Source organism: Pelobates fuscus, chromosome 1, assembly GCF_036172605.1.
Source record: "Pelobates fuscus isolate aPelFus1 chromosome 1, aPelFus1.pri, whole genome shotgun sequence".
NCBI lineage: Eukaryota > Metazoa > Chordata > Amphibia > Anura > Pelobatidae > Pelobates > Pelobates fuscus.
This window is the reverse complement of record NC_086317.1, coordinates 22,697,566-22,717,257: the sequence shown is the minus strand read 5'-3', so window position 1 is coordinate 22,717,257 and position 19,692 is coordinate 22,697,566. Positions and strand designations below refer to the sequence as shown.

The 19,692-nt window shown below is 38.9% G+C and overlaps 1 protein-coding gene across 4 annotated transcripts in view; it reads right to left on the bottom strand.

Annotated features, from left to right (window-relative positions):
* ILDR2 (immunoglobulin like domain containing receptor 2) overlaps positions 1-19,692 on the bottom strand; it is a 316,283-nt gene that overhangs the window by 136,649 nt on the left and 159,942 nt on the right. For all 4 annotated transcript variants that reach the window (XM_063446582.1, XM_063446594.1, XM_063446575.1 and 1 more), the window contains exon 3: positions 15,574-15,693. In XM_063446582.1, coding sequence (XP_063302652.1) covers positions 15,574-15,693 — 120 coding nt within the window. The remainder of the gene's footprint in view (positions 1-15,573; positions 15,694-19,692) is intronic.

Below are 19,692 nucleotides of genomic sequence, written 5' to 3'. Positions count from 1 at the left end.
GATTTCAAGCCAGGATCTTCAAAATAATGGTTTTATTGGACTTAGTGCACACAGTATTCAGTGCAATCTATTTTTGTGTTTTGTATCGTTTTGCTTCTTGTCAGTAAGGTGTTGGGGGTATTCCTTACATTCAGTGTTTGCAGCATATGTCACTGTTTATATTAATTGATTTCTTAAAGCTTATCCTTTATTTTGTATTGGCTGTATCTAGTATCAATTTTAGTATAACGTTTATTAATTTGGTGTCCAAATGAGAGGTTAGGACCTAACCACGTGAGATATAAATAATACTTCAGTGGGATCCTGTTGCTACACATCAATTTGGAGAGTACAAGGAGTTTCACATTCAAGTATGATCGACCATAAACCCAGAGTACTGAGTGACCTTTCATGCTTAAAAAGTAACTCCTAGGACCATGACCACTTCACTGATTTGCAGTGACCATGGTGCCAGGAGTCTGTCAGTGGATCATTTGTGTCATTGGGGCATCATTAAAGCATGCGGCCACCAGACAGCCAATGATGCCCCCCCTCTCCCCTGTCCTCTTCTCAGCTTGGCCTCCCTGACTTCCTTTCAGCGAGGTGTAGTGAATCAGCTTAGAAGGATTGGGATAAAGGGAGCGGTGGAATGGAGGTAAGGCTTAGATCATTTTCTTTATTTTTTTTGTATTTCCGCAGGACCAGTATAGAAAGTGCTACTTTGATTAAAACACTGTTTTTTGGTTGGAGTAACCCATTAAAGTATGGAGCCAACTTCTTAAATTATATTAGTCATCAGTTGAAAAGGTTCTTTACAAATTTAAGTAAAATGATTTCAATTTGTTCACATTGTTTTGTAGTTATACATATAATTACAGATATTATACGGTGATTTGAAAGCTAGATTGTAATGGGTCAGAACGTTTAGAAGAAAACTGATGTTTGAAAATACCTGTAGAATGCACAGTTTTTCAGGACTGTGCAGTAAGCAATGAGATAGGTCTGTCGTTTTATAAACGTTTATATCAACTTGAAATGTGTTTGCTTACAAGCGGAATCCCTGAATTCTACCAGTGCGTTGATCCAGAGAGGTTAATTGTATTTTGTATATTTGAAGTTTTCTTGGCTGAAAACGATCATCCAGCAGTAAAGTAGGTGGGCAAGTCCAGATACTTTTTCACACTTATTTGAACAATATGTGCTTTCATGTAATATAGCAATTTATTTTTAGGCATTAATGACCTTTTAAGTTTGGGGATTCTTTTAATTACTTTAAAATGGTTATTGATTTATCCGTAAACGCGGGATGAATTTCTAATCTAATTTAACTTTGGAAATGGTCACCTCCAGGAAGAGGCAGCAGAACATCAGGCAGCCGAAAAGATTATGTGTAATGAATTCACATGTCGATCTCAGTATGTCAGGAGCTGCTTTGATTAATCACGTAATCCCTAGGTCTGAAGGGAATTAAAAGCCTCATAAATCATTGCTTGAATAAGCACTAACGACTCTTAACATCCCGTCCTTCAAGAACCCCAGCTGTTACTGAATAAATACCACCATTACTCTCAGCCATAGGTCAACTATTGTATTCACGGCCAGATGAGGCAGAGAAGGCCTGTCCTGCAGCAGGTGCTGTCTTCAGCATTGATAATGTGCCTTTTTGGAGCTCATGATGGCTGATAGTGATAGATAGGTACCAGAAAACATGGTAGTCAGCCTCCTATGATTGATAGCAGGGCTGCGGGAACAGTTATAGTGGGTGTAACTCTAAGTGTTGTCCCAGCTCCTCCAGTGTCTGTGTGTGAGGCTGGACAGGAAGTGGAAGGGATCACTGCCCATCTGCCCACTAACAGCCTCCACACAGGAAATACCTTGAAGGAGGAGCAGTGATGGCACTGAGTGATGTACACTGTTTAACAGCTACTGCAATAATCAATCATAGGAGTCTGGCAGGACTAGAGAAGCCATTGGAGGCTGAGTACTTGGCAAATAACCCTTCAAATTCCTAAACACTTATTTTACCTTTCCCTAAATTTAACCCCTACCAAAACCTGGTACCAAATTTAAGCACTCAGATCCTAAACCTAAAGAAACTCTTTACCTTAATCCTAGGTTTACCTCCACTTAAACACTAAACAGACCATGTACCCTAATACTAAACTTAACCCTCAACTAAATAAGTCTGAACACCCTTATACCACAGCAGTTACCCCTCTCTCAACCTTTTATACCTTTTATCACTAAACACCTCATGCAAGAAAACTCACACATTAACCCCTCTCACATCATTACCCTCCTTCACCTTATTAGCCACGTATTACTGTTAACCCTGCATGAATTTACACAGCGGCATGGACTCACTGTATTCACAGAGTCAAACACAATACATTAGAAGCAGAGCAGGAACTAAATTACACTACAGTAATATTATTAGTATATATTTCACCTACACTGCATTAATACTATTACTAAATATTACCCCTACACTACAGTACTACTATCACTAAATGTTACCTCTACAATACATTAATACTATCACTAAATATTACCCCTACGTTACACTAATACTGTCACTAAATATTACCCCTACACTACAGTAATACTATCACTAAATATTACCCCTACGTTACACTAATACTGTCACTAAATATTACCCCTACACTACATTAATACTATCACTAAATATTACCCCTACGTTACACTAATACTGTCACTAAATATTACCCCTACACTACAGTACTACTATCACTAAATGTTACCTCTACAATACATTAATACTGTCACTAAATCTTACCCCTACACTACAGTAATACTATCACTAAATATTACCCCTACGTTACACTAATACTGTCACTAAATATTACCCCTACACTACAGTAATACTATCACTAAATATTAACCCTACGTTACACTAATACTGTCACTAAATATTACCCCTACACTACAGTAATACTATCACTAAATATTACCCCTACGTTACACTAATACTGTCACTAAATATTACCCCTACACTACAGTACTACTATCACTAAATATTACCCCTACGTTACACTAATACTGTCACTAAATATTACCCCTACACTACAGTAATACTATCACTAAATGTTACCTCTACAATACATTAATACTATCACTAAATATTACCCCTATGTTACACTAATACTGTCACTAAATATTACCCCTACACTACATTAATATTATCACTAAATATTACCTCTACACTACAGTAATACTATCACTAAATATTACCCCTACACTACAGTAATACTATCACTAAATATTACCTCTACAGTACACTAATACTGTCACTAAATATTACCTCTATACTACAGTAATACTATCACTAAATATTACCTCTATACTACAGTAATACTATCACTAAATATTACCCCTACACTACATTAATACTATCACTAAATATTACTTCTACACTACATTAATATTATCACTAAATATTACCCCTACACTACATTAATACTATCACTAAATCTTACCCCTACACTACATTAATACTATCACTAAATATTACCCCTACACTACATTAATACTATCACTAAATATTACCCCTACACTACATTAATACTATCACTAAATCTTACCTCTACAATACATTAATACTATCACTAAATATTACCCCTACACTACATTAATACTATCACTAAATCTTACCTCTACATTACACTAATACTGTCACTAAATATTACCCCTACACTACAGTAATACTATCACTAAATATTACCTCTACAGTACACTTATACTGTCACTAAATATTACCCCTACACTACATTAATACTATCACTAAATCTTACCTCTACAATACATTAATACTATCACTAAATATTACCCCTACACTACATTAATACTATCACTAAATCTTACCTCTACATTACAGTAATACTGTCACTAAATATTACCCCTACACTACAGTAATACTATCACTAAATATTACCTCTACACTACATTAATACTATCACTAAATCTTACCTCTACAATACATTAATACTATCACTAAATATTACCCCTACACTACATTAATACTATCACTAAATATTACCTCTACATTACACTAATACTGTCACTAAATATTACCCCTACACTACAGTAATACTATCACTAAATATTACCTCTACATTACACTAATACTGTCACTAAATATTACCCCTACACTACATTAATACTATCACTAAATATTACCTCTACATTACACTAATACTGTCACTAAATCTTACCCCTACACTACATTAATACTATCACTAAATATTACCCCTACACTACAGTAATACTATCACTAAATATTACCTCTATATTACAGTAATACTATCACTAAATATTACCTCTACACTACAGTAATACTATCACTAAATATTACCTCTATACTACAGTAATACTATCACTAAATATTGGGGTCCCAGCCTCGCTCTTGTTGTTTATTATGATGTCTCCGGGACAATGAGATGGCATTATTTTATCACAATACCGGGTTCTTTGTTTAAATGTTCATTCTCTGTAGACTAGATTGTTTAACGATACCATTAAGAGACCCATGAGCGGGTACTGCTGAAGGAATCAGAATGTGTAACCACTACACAAGACTACAATAATACTGATATCACGTTCCAGAAACAGAACATGAAAGTCCTAACAGATTTCCCATAAGGGGACTAATCATAGGTGATGTGTAGAGTCCCACAAGGGGAAACCAACATCAGGAGAGCTCCGCTGTATAAGAAATGAGGAAGGGAGGCCCTACCTTTAATCAATCTAAGGATAAAATGGGATATGCAAACAAAAAGTATAACTTGAAAAAAAGGGAGATCTACTAAACGGTGCCCAGGGGATCAATTGTCTGGAGTACTAGCTAGCATCTAAGTTCCAGTTCCCCTAGTGTCCGACTGACAGGAAGGTAGTGTAAACGAGGTTAGGGAGAGAGAAGAGGCACAGGGTCCCCAGAGAACAGGGACCGGGTAATCAGGTCTAAACGCAGATGAAAAGCCTTACACAAAAAAAATAATAATATAGATTTCCCATAATGTGTATTAATGAGGGTACTGTGGCTTTCTCACACCCTCGGGAGATTTCATCATTTTAGAACTTGTTTAATATATCTGGAGTAGTGTTAATTCTTTCATGTGGAGGGATTTATATTTAAACGATACTGAAAGAATAACAAATTATTTCAGAAGCACAAGGGAGTATATCACGACGGCATGTGTTGTTTGTTTGTATATTTTTCCCCAAAGCTGAGCATTAACTTTGGATATTGTAAGATGTTCTAACTTTTACATATATGTGAGAATCATTACTTATTTTATTGAAACAGACAACATGCTACATATGTAAAACACATAACGTGGCTCTGTTATCCGCAAAATGTCTGGTTGACAATATCAACTTTAGCCACTGTTCTCAGCCTGAAGAATACATTGTGTCTCTTCCAAACAGTTGGGATCCACATATATAGCATGGAGACCAATTTGTAGCTCTTTGTACAGGGGTTAAAGGTCCACTAAAGTCACCCAGACCACTTTAACCCCTTAAGGACTGAGCCAAATGTACACGTTGTGAAAACAGCCAAAGTGGAAGGAGGGGAACTCCCTGGGTTCCCAGGTAATTCCCCATACCGCGATCGCTGGCGTGGGGTCGCCGGTGACCGGGTAAGTAGAAAGGACGGCAGGGATGTGCTATGAAGCTACTAGATGCATACTTGCAAAAACAGAATATTCAAGGATATAATCTTTCAATGTAGGGTAATAACTGCTTGATCCAAGGATAAATCTGACTGCCATTCTGGGGTCAAGAAGGAATTTTTTTCCTAGCTTGTTGCAAAATTGGAAGTGCTTCAAACTGGGTTTGTTTTTTTATATCCTTCTTTTGGATCAACAGCAAAAAACAAATGTGAGGAAGGCTGAACTTGATGGACGCAAGTCTCTTTTCAGCTATGTAACTATGTAACTATGTAACATAACTATATAATTGTTATGATGTACGTCACAATAAAGTTTCATCTTTTTTTAATACTGCATGATAATTATTTTTTCTATACAAACCATTTTTTTTTTTTTAGGGGTTTTTAGACTCCATACATATTGGTCATGAAACAAATATATTGAGGTTGACCATGGATGATAAGTGCACTGTCAGGTAGGTGAATCTGTACAATGAGTTTGCAAAAAAAAAAAAAACGGCAACAAATATATAGATTAAAAGATATACTTTCCATTAGAAGTTAAAGGGACACTATAGTCATCAGAACAATTACAGCTTAATTTAGTTGTTCTGGTGAGTATAATAGCTCCCTTCAGGCATTTTCAAGTAAACACTTCATTTTCATGTAAACACTTTCATGTGGCCACTTCTTATATGGCCACAGGAGGTGTTTCCTGGCTCAGTGCTGCACAGTAAGCAGCCCTGCCGTTCAGCGTCCCCATGCAGAGTTGAATTATCCTCATAGAGATGCATTGATTCAGCGTCAGCAAACCAGCGCGCAGTGGAAATAAAATGAGTTTTAAACCTTTATAGGGGGGCTAAGTGGTCAGTAAGCAACCTAAATGATGGGTTTAGCACTATAGGGTGCATGTTTGTGTTCCTGACCCTATAGTGATCATTTAAAGTTAGCAGTCACAAACAGACCAACAAAAACGGTAAGCTTCTTTGTGCAGGGACGTCTTCATCTTTTGTCTATGTTAAAATTTCCTATGTCAACTACTTGTTGTCAGATATCTCTTTCTATAATTGTATAGCGCTTCGGAACATGTTGATGCTACACAGTAAGGGAAAAAAGTATTTGATCCCCTGCTGATTTTGAACGTTTGCCCACTGACAAAGAAATGATCAATCTATAATTTCAATGGTAGGTGTATTTTAACAGTGAGGGAATAACAAAAAAAATCCAGAAAAACGCATGTCAAAAAAGTTCTAAATTGATTTGCAACCAAACAGCTGTCTAAGGATGTCAGGGACAAGATTGTCGACCTACACAAGGCTGTAATGTGCTACAAGAGAATAGCCAAACAACTTGGTGAGAAGGTGACAACAGTTCATGCGCTTATTCTCAAACGGAAGAAACACAAAATAACTTTCAGTCTCCCTCAGTCTGGTGCTTCATGCAAGATATCACCTTGTGGAGTTTCAATGATCATGAGAATGGTGAGGAATCGGCCCAGAACTACACGGGAGGATCTTGTTAATGATCTCAAGGCAACTGGGACATAGTCACCAAGAAAACAATTGGTAACACACGTCGTGAAGGACTGAAATCCTGCAGTGCCCGCAATGTTACCCTGCTCAAGAAAGCACATGTACAGGCCCGTCTGAAGTTTGCCAATGAACATCTGAATGATTCAGAAGATACCTGGGTGAAAGTGTTGTGGTTAGAGCGCTACGGAATTTGCTGGCGCCATATAAATAATAGAAAAATAATAATAATTAGACCAAAATCGAGCTCTTTGGCATCAACTCAACTCGCTGTGTTTGGTGGAGGAGGAATGCTGCCTATGACCCCAAGAACATAACCCCCACTGTCAAACATGGAGGTGGAAACATTATGCTTTGGGGGCGTTTTTCTGCCAAGGGGACAGGACAACTGCACCGGATCAAAGGGACGATGGACAGGGCCATGTACCATCAAATCTTGGGTGAGAACCTCCTTCCTTCAGCCAGGGCATTGAAAATGGGTTCCAGCATGACAATGAGCCAAACCTCACAGCCAAGGCAACAAAGGCAACAAAGGAGTGGCTCAAGAAGAAGCACATTAAGGTCCTGGAGTGGCCTAGCCAGTCTCCAGACCTTAATCTCATAGAAAATCTGTGGAGGGAGCTGAAGGTTCTAGTTGCCAAACGTCAGCTTTGAAATCTTAATGACTTGTAGAGGATCTGCAAAGAGGAGTGGGACAAAATCCCTCCTGAGATGTGTGCAAACCTGGTGGCCAACTACAAGAAACGTCTGACCTCTGTGATTGCCAACAAGGGTTTTGCCACCAAGTACTAAGTCAAAGGGGTCAAATACTTATTTCACTCATTGACATACAAATCAATTAATACCTTTTTTGACATGCGTTTTTTTTAATTTATTTTTTAGTTATTCTGTCTCTCACTGTTAAAATACACCTACCATTAAAATTATAGACTGATTTCTTTGTCAGTAGGCAAATGTTCAAAATCAGCAGGGGATCAAATACTTTTTTCCCTCACTGTACACATATAAATGATAATAATAATAACTGCACGCTCAGTAGCTCCCACGGACAAATAAGATGTCACACAATCATTTTTAAAAAACAATACTTGTTTCTGTTAAATGTTTTTATTTCAGTAATGAGCTGGTAATATTTTACATTCTGATTGTTCATCGTCCCTTTAGATGATGGAGTCTGAGAATGCATTCAAGGCCATGGTTAGAGACTGCCATCTAAGGATATTTCCTATGGATGTGTGTACATTACTAAACTGACACATTTAATAGAATGTTGGGTTTGTTTGTTGGTTTTGTTTGCTGATCAAGGCTTGCCTTACCTTAGTTTTTTATTATTTTACAAAGAAAAAGAAAATTGATCAGAGATGTTGCTAAGCTGCATTGCCCACAAATCCTTCCTCCAACTATAAAAAATATTACTAAAAAAAAACCCATAAAAACACCTCTGTTCTTTGCATCTTTTCAGGTTTTTTTTTTCTTTTCTTTCATTAATTTTGTGTAGTTCACAGAGGCAAAGGTCAAGATTCGCATCACCTCTTACTCAGAAAAACACAGCGTGCTGGCAGGGTAAGCTCTGAGAATGGCAAATTACCATACGCTGCCGTCTCATCAGGATCTCAGCGCAGTATGTGTCTGAATAGAATTTTAATAAGCGAACCGATTCATTACGTCAATAGAACAAAGCAGCTGTTCAAAGGGACTTAACCCTTTGGATAGTGGAACGGTGAGCAAAAGATTGAAGTGCAAGGCTTCGCGTCTCTTCTGGTACCCAAAGAGTGTTTTAAACAGGCACTTTTGTCACAGCGGGTACGTGCAACACAATCTGATTTCCTCTTGCTATCTCCCTATGTGTTTGATCTTCCTTCCTTATCATTGCGAAGCTAGTACAGCTCTTTAAATGATGATACGAGCACTCAGAATGTAAATTTCTCCACAAGTGCCAATTCCTTCCATTACAGTTTTATTAAGGTTGTATCAAAATATGTAATCGCAACCTTGGGAGCAAAGGCAACGCACTGAGTCTACAAAGAATTTCAAGGGTAAAATGATTTTCCCCCCTAGGTTGTTTTGTATATATACGGTATATGTTTTACCGTTTCTTACTGATTTGAAATGACTTCTTGTAGTGATGGGGAAAAAAAAAGTACGAAGGTGCTGTAAAGTGAGGTTGTCATGACAACCTTTTTTTCCTGCTATTTTTGTCAATTTTCTTAAGTACCAAAAAGAAAAAAAAAGGTTTACTCGTAACGTGGAAAAACGAGCTCCAGAAAAAGATGACTTGTAAAATGCTGATAGTGGTGACAGCAAGGTCAGTGCGCACAGAAGTAAACAAACTGTCTTCTGTCCTTTCCTATTCTATGCAAGTGGTGGTTACCCTTTCATTACGATAGGACAAGAACATAAACTGTATGTATGTATATTATGTGTAAAATAATAAGGCAGCATTGCTTTCACAATCCACAACCGCCTCTATCATTAATCATATTTAACATGCCACCATTTTGTCTTAAAGCTGGGGGTCAAGCGTTGAACACGGTTGTTCAACGGAGTTATTCACTAAGCAATGAGTTGTAATGATACGATTATTGATTTACAAAATTAAAGCCAAAATAATTGAGCAGTAAAAAAAATGCTCCATCGGTCATCAATTCAACACAGTACAGAGTACAGTGGAATAAAAAAAATCAAAACACCTTTTCAGGACACTTACAAATACAGCAGAAATTAGCAGTAGGAAAAGGATGGATGTGTGAATGGCAGAATGTATCTAATGTATTGATAGAAATGAAGGAAAAACAAAGGAGAAAGGGTTCATGTTTAATGTAGTTAATTTCAAGTCACTATTACGACTATCGATTACTATTAGGCATGTAAACAGCCTTGTTTAAATTTGATGGATTTACAACTGATATTTGAGGACATAGCTTTTTGTCTATTTTGAGATAGGACATAGCTTTTTGTCTATTTAGAGGTGTCTACCTTGAATTGCAGGAATAATTACATTATTTATTCCAATAATCCATTCACTTGTCACAATGCTTAAGGCAGGGAAATGCAAATCCTCTCGTCCAATGTGGAGTTCAGCTCACAGCTCGGGTGACATGAAAATAAATTCTCTGCATGTAGTGACATAATAAAGATGAATGAAAATAAACAGTTCAGCTTCCATACTGTCACAGGTACATCCTGGGATCCAGGTGCTATTATTGCCCAAATCAACTGAATTCATTTTATGAATCTCGGAAAGATAAAAGGATGAGTTCACCATGTGCTCTCACTACTGAGTTATCTATCAGACAGACTTCTATTTTCATGGATGTGGTGAGATCTATGCTTGAGGTAGCTAAGATGTTAGTAGGTTCCAGTGTTTACATGGAAGTAAGGTGCGCTGGGCCATGAGGACATGACCGGGTGCCCTCTGCATGACACGGATAACATATCACAATGTGACGTCAGGAGGGCATGGTGTTGACTAGGTTACAAATTGATGCCAAGCTGACAGTTTCCATTTTTGGATAGCCCTGTATCTTTGGCGAGAACCATTGATGTAACACGTTATAGGTTCATCACTTTAGCCCTACCATGGCTTCTGTGAGCCTATTGACAGCATTTCATACAGATAGACTAAAGAAGAATTAATTAAGAATAGATTGTCCCTTGAAATAATTGGCAAAGGGGATACGCTTGTATGTGCAGTGATTTAAGTGGCAATGTTACTTTTTTTGCAAATATTTCCAATGCTAATATCACTGCTTAGTGTGCAGTTATGGCGAGTTATATTTACTCAAATTGGTACCTCAAGGGCACCACCATCTTCTTTCTTTTGATCATGGCGCTTCATGCCCGAGAGTACAACTAATGTCTATGGAGGATCCAACGAGGTCACAGGAGCCGCCATGAATATTATCTTGCAATAAGGGAGATAATGTCTTATTACCACAGCTGTCACTAGAGATAGTTGAGGGAAGTGACAAAACTTGCCATCAGCTATTCCTCCTAGAGTGTGGGAATGTGTGACCAAATGAAACTTCCTGTACTGTTTGAAAGCAAAGGGTGAGGATATATTTTCAGCAAACTTACATGCATTGTATAAGTGAGTGATTAATAGGTTCTGGCAGAGAAATGTTTTTCTCTACTGGCTGGCAATCATAATTACAGTATAAAGTGGTGAGTAAAGTTTTATGATCTAAATTTAATTCTGCAAAATACATGCAAATAACATTTATAATTGATTTGGGTATTTAAGGTGTTAAATTATGCTTTCTCCTTGGTGAAAGCTATAAAAAGTTCAAAGAACCTAGGTCACCACATTAACCAGTGGCACAACGGATCAGTTTCACGTGCCATCCAGGTAAGAAAATTGAGTTATATGGTTTTTTGGAACAACAGTCAATCACATGAACTCCTTCAATGATGATGTAGAAGGGGGATTAGGCACTCTCTAATAGTCTACCTAGGCAGATTGTTCACATTGCCCAGTGCCTTTTGCTTTATAAATATAGTCACGTCGGTCATGAAGCCCATGGAGAAAACACAGCTTAGGGAATAGGGCCCTGACAGGGCTAGGAGGCGGGCTAGGGGGTGGGAGCAGTAGGGGATTGGTGGAGCAGTGCTTGGGGGTTGGCTAATATAAATGGTCGGTCATTTTGTGATCCTTCACTCTAATTTTCTTACCTAGCAGCGTTGGTCACTCCCTCCCTTTGAAGCCCTTTTTCCCCGCTTGGTCACAGCGGCAGGGTGGGGTACGGAACATTAAGGATAATGGGCCTTAGTTAAGAGAGGAGTAAGGGTTAGTAAGAGTTAGTTAATTGGTTAGTTGATTGGTTAAAAGGGTACACTGTTTGTACATGTTTTGTCAGGTTTCGAGTCCGTTGGTGGCTCAGAACCTCGGTGGTGTTTTGAGTCCATTTATATAACTTGACGCTGTGTTCTAGGGAATATGCTCTTTGTCCTTTTTCTATTGTAATAATGCAAAAAAAAGTCATAAAAACTGATTTGCAGAAAACCGCCAAACGAACCTTTGACACTATTTTTGAGGGTAGAAACTAAGGTTCGGATTAGGGCAGCTTGCTTGTCATTATTCCTGTGTAGCAGAAGGCTGTAGGTTTCTTCTGGGAAGATATTACAAACTCTTTCAGTAGCGAGTCTCCAAGTAAACACACGTCCGAGCTGTACACTGTTTATTTTATCACGGCTCTTTCCATTTTGATTTCATTTAGTCCTATTGTTATATATGATTTTATCTTATTACAGGGCATGTAACTGTAATGTATCTGGAAGGCTGTTTATTTATCAAAGGCTTGATAAACCTTTTTATATGGTCTGAAGCATTGAAGGTGAATTAAATTTTATTGCCTGGCCTTGATAAAACTTTGAGTGGGAATTCAAACGTTGAGCTAACTAGAATGAATTTAAACCACTTCTCATATAAACATATATTATATTATTTATTATGTACAGGCCTGTTTAACCCACAAATTAAAAGCAGAAATATACTTAATACACAATATAAACTGAATGTTGACTTTTGATGATGGCCCTTTAAAATGTACCAGCTATTGTATACACAGCTTTATAAAAAATGATAGCACACTAAATATAATCTGTCGCAGAGTGGCTAACAAACATATACATTGCCTTAAAAATGCATTCAAACATTTGCCCTCTCCCCTTGGTAAGTGTAGGCATATATTTTTATGCAGGCGACGTAAAGGTTTATGGCAACGTTCTAGTGACAAGAGAAAGCAGAATAGGTCATTCTCCTGCTCTCTGTCACAGTACTACTTCCACAGCAAGCGTTGACCCAGCGACTAGCTTGCTCACAATTATAATTATACATTTGGGGCAAACACAAACCCACTAAGAATACATTATTAATCTACCCCTTCCTCTGAGACAATCTTTATTTTTTCCTGCTGACCTGTCTGTTAGCCCTCCAATAATCTTCCCAGGGACCACTCAGAACACTTAAATATACACTTCACTTGGCAATCTCATTAGGTGTGTTGACTTTGAGTGTCACCTCTACGCAGTTGACAATATCGCTCTACCCTTTAAACTGAACCAGCCTGGATTACTTTGCAAAATTCAAATTGAGGAAGTGAAAATGTCAGATCGCAGCATCTGCTTCTCACTGTCTTATTAATTAAAGATCAAACGAAGAACCGCTCATAACGGTTATAATTCACTAACATTGTCATAGCCTCAACCTTCATGTCCGGAACCTAAAAGGCCCGCAAAGCTTGAAAAGTTACGGCTAAAAATCTTTTTTTTTTTTTTTTTTTAAATTAGTCACTCTCAACATCTGTTACTCTGAGACCACTTTAAGGATATTGGGACCCTTTATAGAACATTTAGTGTATACATTGTGCTAACCAAAAATGCAAAAAATAAATAATTCCCCAGTGATAGCTCCAGTCTCAATTCTCAGCAGTAATGGAGGTAATATTTTGGAGTGCTTGGTCACTGCACCCACTGAAGGGATTGGGTACATTTTGCTATGGGAATGGGAATATTCTTATTTTCAACAATGTCAGCTGACTATCTGATTTGAGCGCTGGGAAGATAACATTCTATTGGTTGCCGTCTTTGTCATCAATTTAAAGATAAACCATGTAAAGGTTTCACTTGAGGAACTTCTGCCTTTTTAAAATATTTCTCCAGCTAAATGGCAATGCTATATAACACGATCAATTTCATATCCATATAATGTGTTATGCTGCATTGGAATAAATGGCCATGGAATGCATTATATATGATCGTTACTAAACATGCTAAAAACTGCTAATGCTTTAAAACTAAAGTCAATATGCAATGTTATAACATAGTGGCCTTTTATTTAATTATTGGAAGTATATTACTAGCAATAATTATTAATGGAATACTACAACCACCATAACATGCTGCAGTGGTTATGGTGCCAGGAGTGGCCTATTGTTCTCCCAATATTAAGTGGTGAAACCATTTGCTTACAGTTTGACATTTTACCTGGGTTTAACCAGACTACAGTCACTTTACCAGCCAAGCAAGGCCAGCCTATTGCTGAGAGTGTAAGCTGATCAATCTCATCCAGTGAGCTAAACTCTATGCTGCCAAGATTAACTCAGTGCGCAGAACTTTTGAGTTTTCATAGAAGAGTTGACTGGCACCCAGCAGACCCTAGGTAAGTTAATCATTATCAATTGGTTGGCATTAAAGGGTAATAGAGCACTCCTAGCCCCATAACTACTACAGCACGCTGCAAGGGTTATGTTGCTGGTAGTGTCCCATTAATAATTATCGCCAGTATCATCGTTGCAATAATTAAAGAAGGGGAAAAGGCACAACATAGCAAGGAAGAAATCATGGCAACAAAAAGCCTGTGTAAAGAGTAATCCCACTGGTAGGGCATTCCACCATTAATGGTCTGAATGAATGCCTCCTAAAAACCATGAATAGTCTACACTTGAAGCTTTTTTTGGTTCTTGTAAATCCAACTCTGCACATAAAAAAAGAAACATCCCCGATGGACACAAAGTAGAAATAGGACAAAGAACGCACACCTGTATCCAGAATTTAGAAACTTGGTTTGAAGACTGGATAAGTTGCATACGTTTGGCTAGACGCAGGGTAAATTCATGATGAGACATTATTAAGGTCCATCCATCATTTATCACAAACATCACACCTGGATACATTTGCCATAACACGGGAAACACTTGCCCCCCATCCTACTACGTCAATGTGGAAAACTCACATCCAAAAAAAGGTTCATAGCAGTATTACGTTCTCATTATTAATTCAAAACATAAACACTTACTAAGACATTTATTTTGTGGATTTGCTTTTTGAAATGTTTATTCATTATATTATTTTAACAAGAATCACTCAATAATTAAAGCGGTGACTATAGTTCTAAAATAGCTTATAATTCAAAGTAATGGCTACAAACAGAGCTCACTGAATCGTGCTGTCCCCGCAGTTCAGATGCCGAGCTGAATTCCCATTGCCATCAATGTGGATTAAATTTAATGGAATTCGGACATGATGTGAGTTTATCACTACGTTCTGACAACCATGTTTCTTCTATGCACATTAGAGTTTTTTCTACCTAACCCACTGGCTAAAATCAATGCCAAAAAAGTAATTCCTGGACCTGGGCTTTATCAAGCCTTTTCTATTTTTTAGTAATGTTTCTAGCTAGCTTGGCGGGGTACAGATATTCTAAGCCTGTAATGTAAGGGGAGAAAAAGATCACAGATGTCCGTGCCCCTATTACATTTAATTGTGCTATAAAAGTGAGGTACTGCTACACATTTTAATGTACAGCTCCAGTGATGCACAAAAATCGACAAACAGACAAGGAAACTGGTTCAGAACACACAGTGAATGTTTAAGAGACAAGAAGAGATGACTACTCACCCATTACAAGGACTTCTATACGATCCTCATTTTTCCCTTCCACGTCATCAGACGTAACAACAAGACAGTAATAGAGCCCGCTGTCTCCCCAGTGCACATTTCCAAATTGCAGATCAGCATCTGGAACCCAACAGCAAACAATTATCTTGTGTATTAAAATCACTAGAAACATTGCTACACATGATCTGTTCTGATCCAAGTTACTGCAGGTCCAATGTGACTTAACTCATCATCTGAAATCCCTGGGATCCTTGTCCCCAAGGTCACTGGTAACTCTATTGTGATTTTGCTCTGAGCAGGTGTGCAAAAAATATATCACGGGCAGATGATGCACACACTTTATTTATAGCCAATGAGAATATATGCTAACATTCCTTTCTAACTGAGAAACTACTGGTTAATTGCAGCATCACTGAACAATGTTTTCGTCTAGTAAAACGTGATCACAAGCAGGATTCTTTTTAATCACACCATTCTAGCAGATTCCCCACAAGTTCAGTTCCAGAGTCAAGTCCGATTTAGGTTGAATGGGATGCTATTCACTTGACTCACCAGTTTTGTAATCTTACAACTCAAGCTCTCCTTGAGTTCACTGTTACGGAGGTCTGGCCAGTTATGTTGGGCTCTATGGGAGGAGATTTAAGGATTATGTTGTGGGAGCTTCTACAAGTATTTCATACTTTTCAAAAAAATAAAAATAATAATAACAGACTGCTCACCTCTTTTCATTAGATTCTAAAGATGCAATTTTAAAAGTTAGTGATCTAGAATCCAAGAATGTATTTCATTAATGATAAAGTAATCTGAAAAGTATAGCAAGCAATGGGTATGTCCTGTCCCCTGTCATCCAGTGCATTTTTAATTGTTTTTAAACATATTTTAGAATACCTGTTAAAGGGATGGACAACTTTGGCAAGTGTAAATGTTTGTAAAATATGTTCTCCTGATGCTCAACTAGCTTTGAAGATGGATTTTATTTTTTGCTACCAGTTCTTTCATAACCTTTAAAAATGAGATGCATTAATCATCCAGAATGGTATATGACTCACATTGTATATCACCATTTTGTACTAAGCTGACATATTCTGGTTTCTTGTTATTATTTGTGTGCATCTTGCTTGTCTCAAAAAACAAACAAAGATTGGCCAAAAAATTAATTTTTTTTTAGTTTTTTTCAGATTTTGTTTTTAAAATAAGAATTCAAAAATTCGAAGTGATATTACAAATTTAAGGCGGCAGTTGTCAGTCTGAAAGCAGCACAGCTGACTTAGATAAATTTTCCAGGTCAGCTGTGTTAACCTTAAATTTCAACTTCTTTTTGAATTCACTTTGAACTCTCACTTTGGTAAATTACCTTGTAGTTTGCAAACAAGTCCCCTTAGATCACCCTAGACACACAGGGGTATTCCCTAAATCCTGGACTGTTAGGTGTGCCTTAAGGAGAGGATTGAGGAGCACTGCCTTAGATAGCTATCATTGTTCTTGAAGAAAACGTGGAGGGAGCTGCTGTGGGCAGGTAACCTAAACTCTTCTAGTTGCTATAAGATTTTAACTCCTATCACACACAGACGCAGGCTGTGCAGGAAATGTCACACGTTTCCCATTATGCAGAGATAAGGTCATTTCTAACAGCTAATCTTGAAAATCTGAAAAATGACAGTGGTTTTGATTATTATTAATCTGAAGATTTTATTTTTTTGTCTTCATAATGACTAACACTTGATAGGTTTATCGATCTCTGAGTGAGCATAAAGTTGATAAGCCAAGCTAAAACTCGCAATGGACAATCAAATTAGTATCAAGTACTACATTAAAATGTGTATAAACACCGAATGAAATACAGGGACATAAAATATGATGGCATATGATGAATGTGTTGGTTTTTTATTATAACATCATTAAATCTCTAGTAAATACCAGCTGCAGGGTAATTTACTGGGTGCCTACTTGACTAGAAAATAAAAGCTTCAATTTGAAGGAGAGGCAGAAATGTATAGGAATACTTGCTTAACGGGCCACATGCATATAACATTTAAACTGGGAAACACAGAATTCTTCTGTTAATGCTAGTTTCCTAAAGACTCAAGCAGGTCCTGTGGTAACATGTATGACATTGTCTGTCCCTCTGTTTGCAATGTTTAAAACATTGTTTGACAGTTTCCGCATTAACATTTTACAGGGTCTCACATAACATGGGACCCAAGTCGCGGTGGTCTTCCTGGATTCTGAGAACAAGCTCATGTTTATATTTTTTCTTCTTTACTAGTATGTTAACATCTACACAGAATCAGTCTAAACCAGGATAGGCAACCTCCGGCACTCCAGATGTTGTGGACTACATCCCCCATATTGCTCTTACACCCATAATGCTGGCAAAGCATCATTGGGGGTGTAGTCCATAACATCTGGAATGCTGAAGGTTACCTATGCCTGGTCTAACATTTTTTACCACTATTGAAAGAAAAAAGACCCTGGGATAGACCCAATACTAGGTACAGTAAGTAGCGGGGGTAACCCCAAGTGGAAAACTGAAAAACAAGAAAGGTGTACCGGTAAGGAACTGGGATAAATAGGATACTCTAATGTGAGTATTGGATAACCACAGAATAGCTGCCAGACTAGGAACTAATGATAATAAAATAAAAACATTTTATTAGATCTAAAATTCAAATATATAACAATGGGTGCTCGTGTACAAAAAGGTGAAAGGTGAGCAAAGTGATAGGTATTAAACCAGCTGCAATACCTAGAGATGTCCCTATTGACACTAAAAATTCTTAGGACTTACCCAAAGTCTATTAAGCTCTGATAGGTAGTATATATGAAAATAGTGTCAATGGATTATCGTAAGAGACTTGTCCAGGTATAATACCTATATAGCCTGTGGAACCTTAGTTTGGATGTCATCAATAATCCTAAAATAGATCTCACTCTATGTAGCTCTGATCAACTGCCTTAGGTAGTATATAGGGTTCGTATCGATAGGTACTTATTGTTAAAGCAGTGAAGTTTGGAAACTAGCCTCATCAGTCGCGGGATAGTAGTATACTATATAGCTAGCCTGATAGCTGTATTATCTTACACACATCTGTGCCTACATATAGAGCTCCGGGGGGGCGGGGCCGGGCCGCCGAGCAGAGCGGCAGCAACCTAAGCCAGCTCCGGCTAAATAAAGCCTAAAAACCCACTTAAGAACCCTATATACCAGCTAGAAACCGGGAACAAGCCCGGAACCGAGGGGTGACATGCCCAGGAGCGGAGCACAGATGATCCCGACCCGCTAACAGCACACAACAACCACGAGGCCCCCGGCACACATGGCCCACGATGAGCACAGACAGCGTTGGAGCCAGGGGACCCGGCCCCGCCCCTGCTCCCCCCCCCCCCCCCGTACAGGCTGATGGGGGTGATCCAGGCCTGAAAGCCCACACTTCGGAGGCTGGGGGAAGAGGCCCATAAGGCATGGAGCCCGAACCCATTTGAGACTGAGATGGCCGGCGGATAATTCACTCCCGCACAGTAATAAGGCACACCAGGGAGGCAGGTGACGGGAGCCCACGCTGAGACACCTGGGGCGGCGGACCCCGCGGCTGGAAGCCCCCGGGCGGCTGACCAGTCGACATGGAGCTGGTCCAGATCTCCGGTTACAGGGGTAGTCCCGGAGACTGTGCCCCCAACTCTGCGAGCCCTGTGACGCTGAGCTGCGCGGACACCCAGCGGACCGGTGGCTGGGAGGACGTGCCGGCGGCAAGTATGAGACCGGAGGCGGGTGAGGCACGACTGGGCTGGAGCTTCGTAGGGGCCCTGCTGGGAATGGGGAGGTGCAGGAGGGGGCGCCCTGCGGACTTACCGGAGGGAGAGACGCGAGGAATGCCAACGCATCCGAGTGCCCACAATGCAGCGGGGCCTCGAGTGGACACGAGGATCTGCCTTGGGGGTGAAAGGGGGGGACCGCCAAGCTGGGGGAGCCGGGGGGACTCGGATGTGTGCAACCTGTCCGAAGCACATATAATTCTGCACAGGAACAAAACCCAAGGGAGACTGAGATTTTGCACCACATGAACCTCCGTGCCGGGCACATCACTAGTCTCCCCAGCGAAGGGACTTTTGATTTAGTAT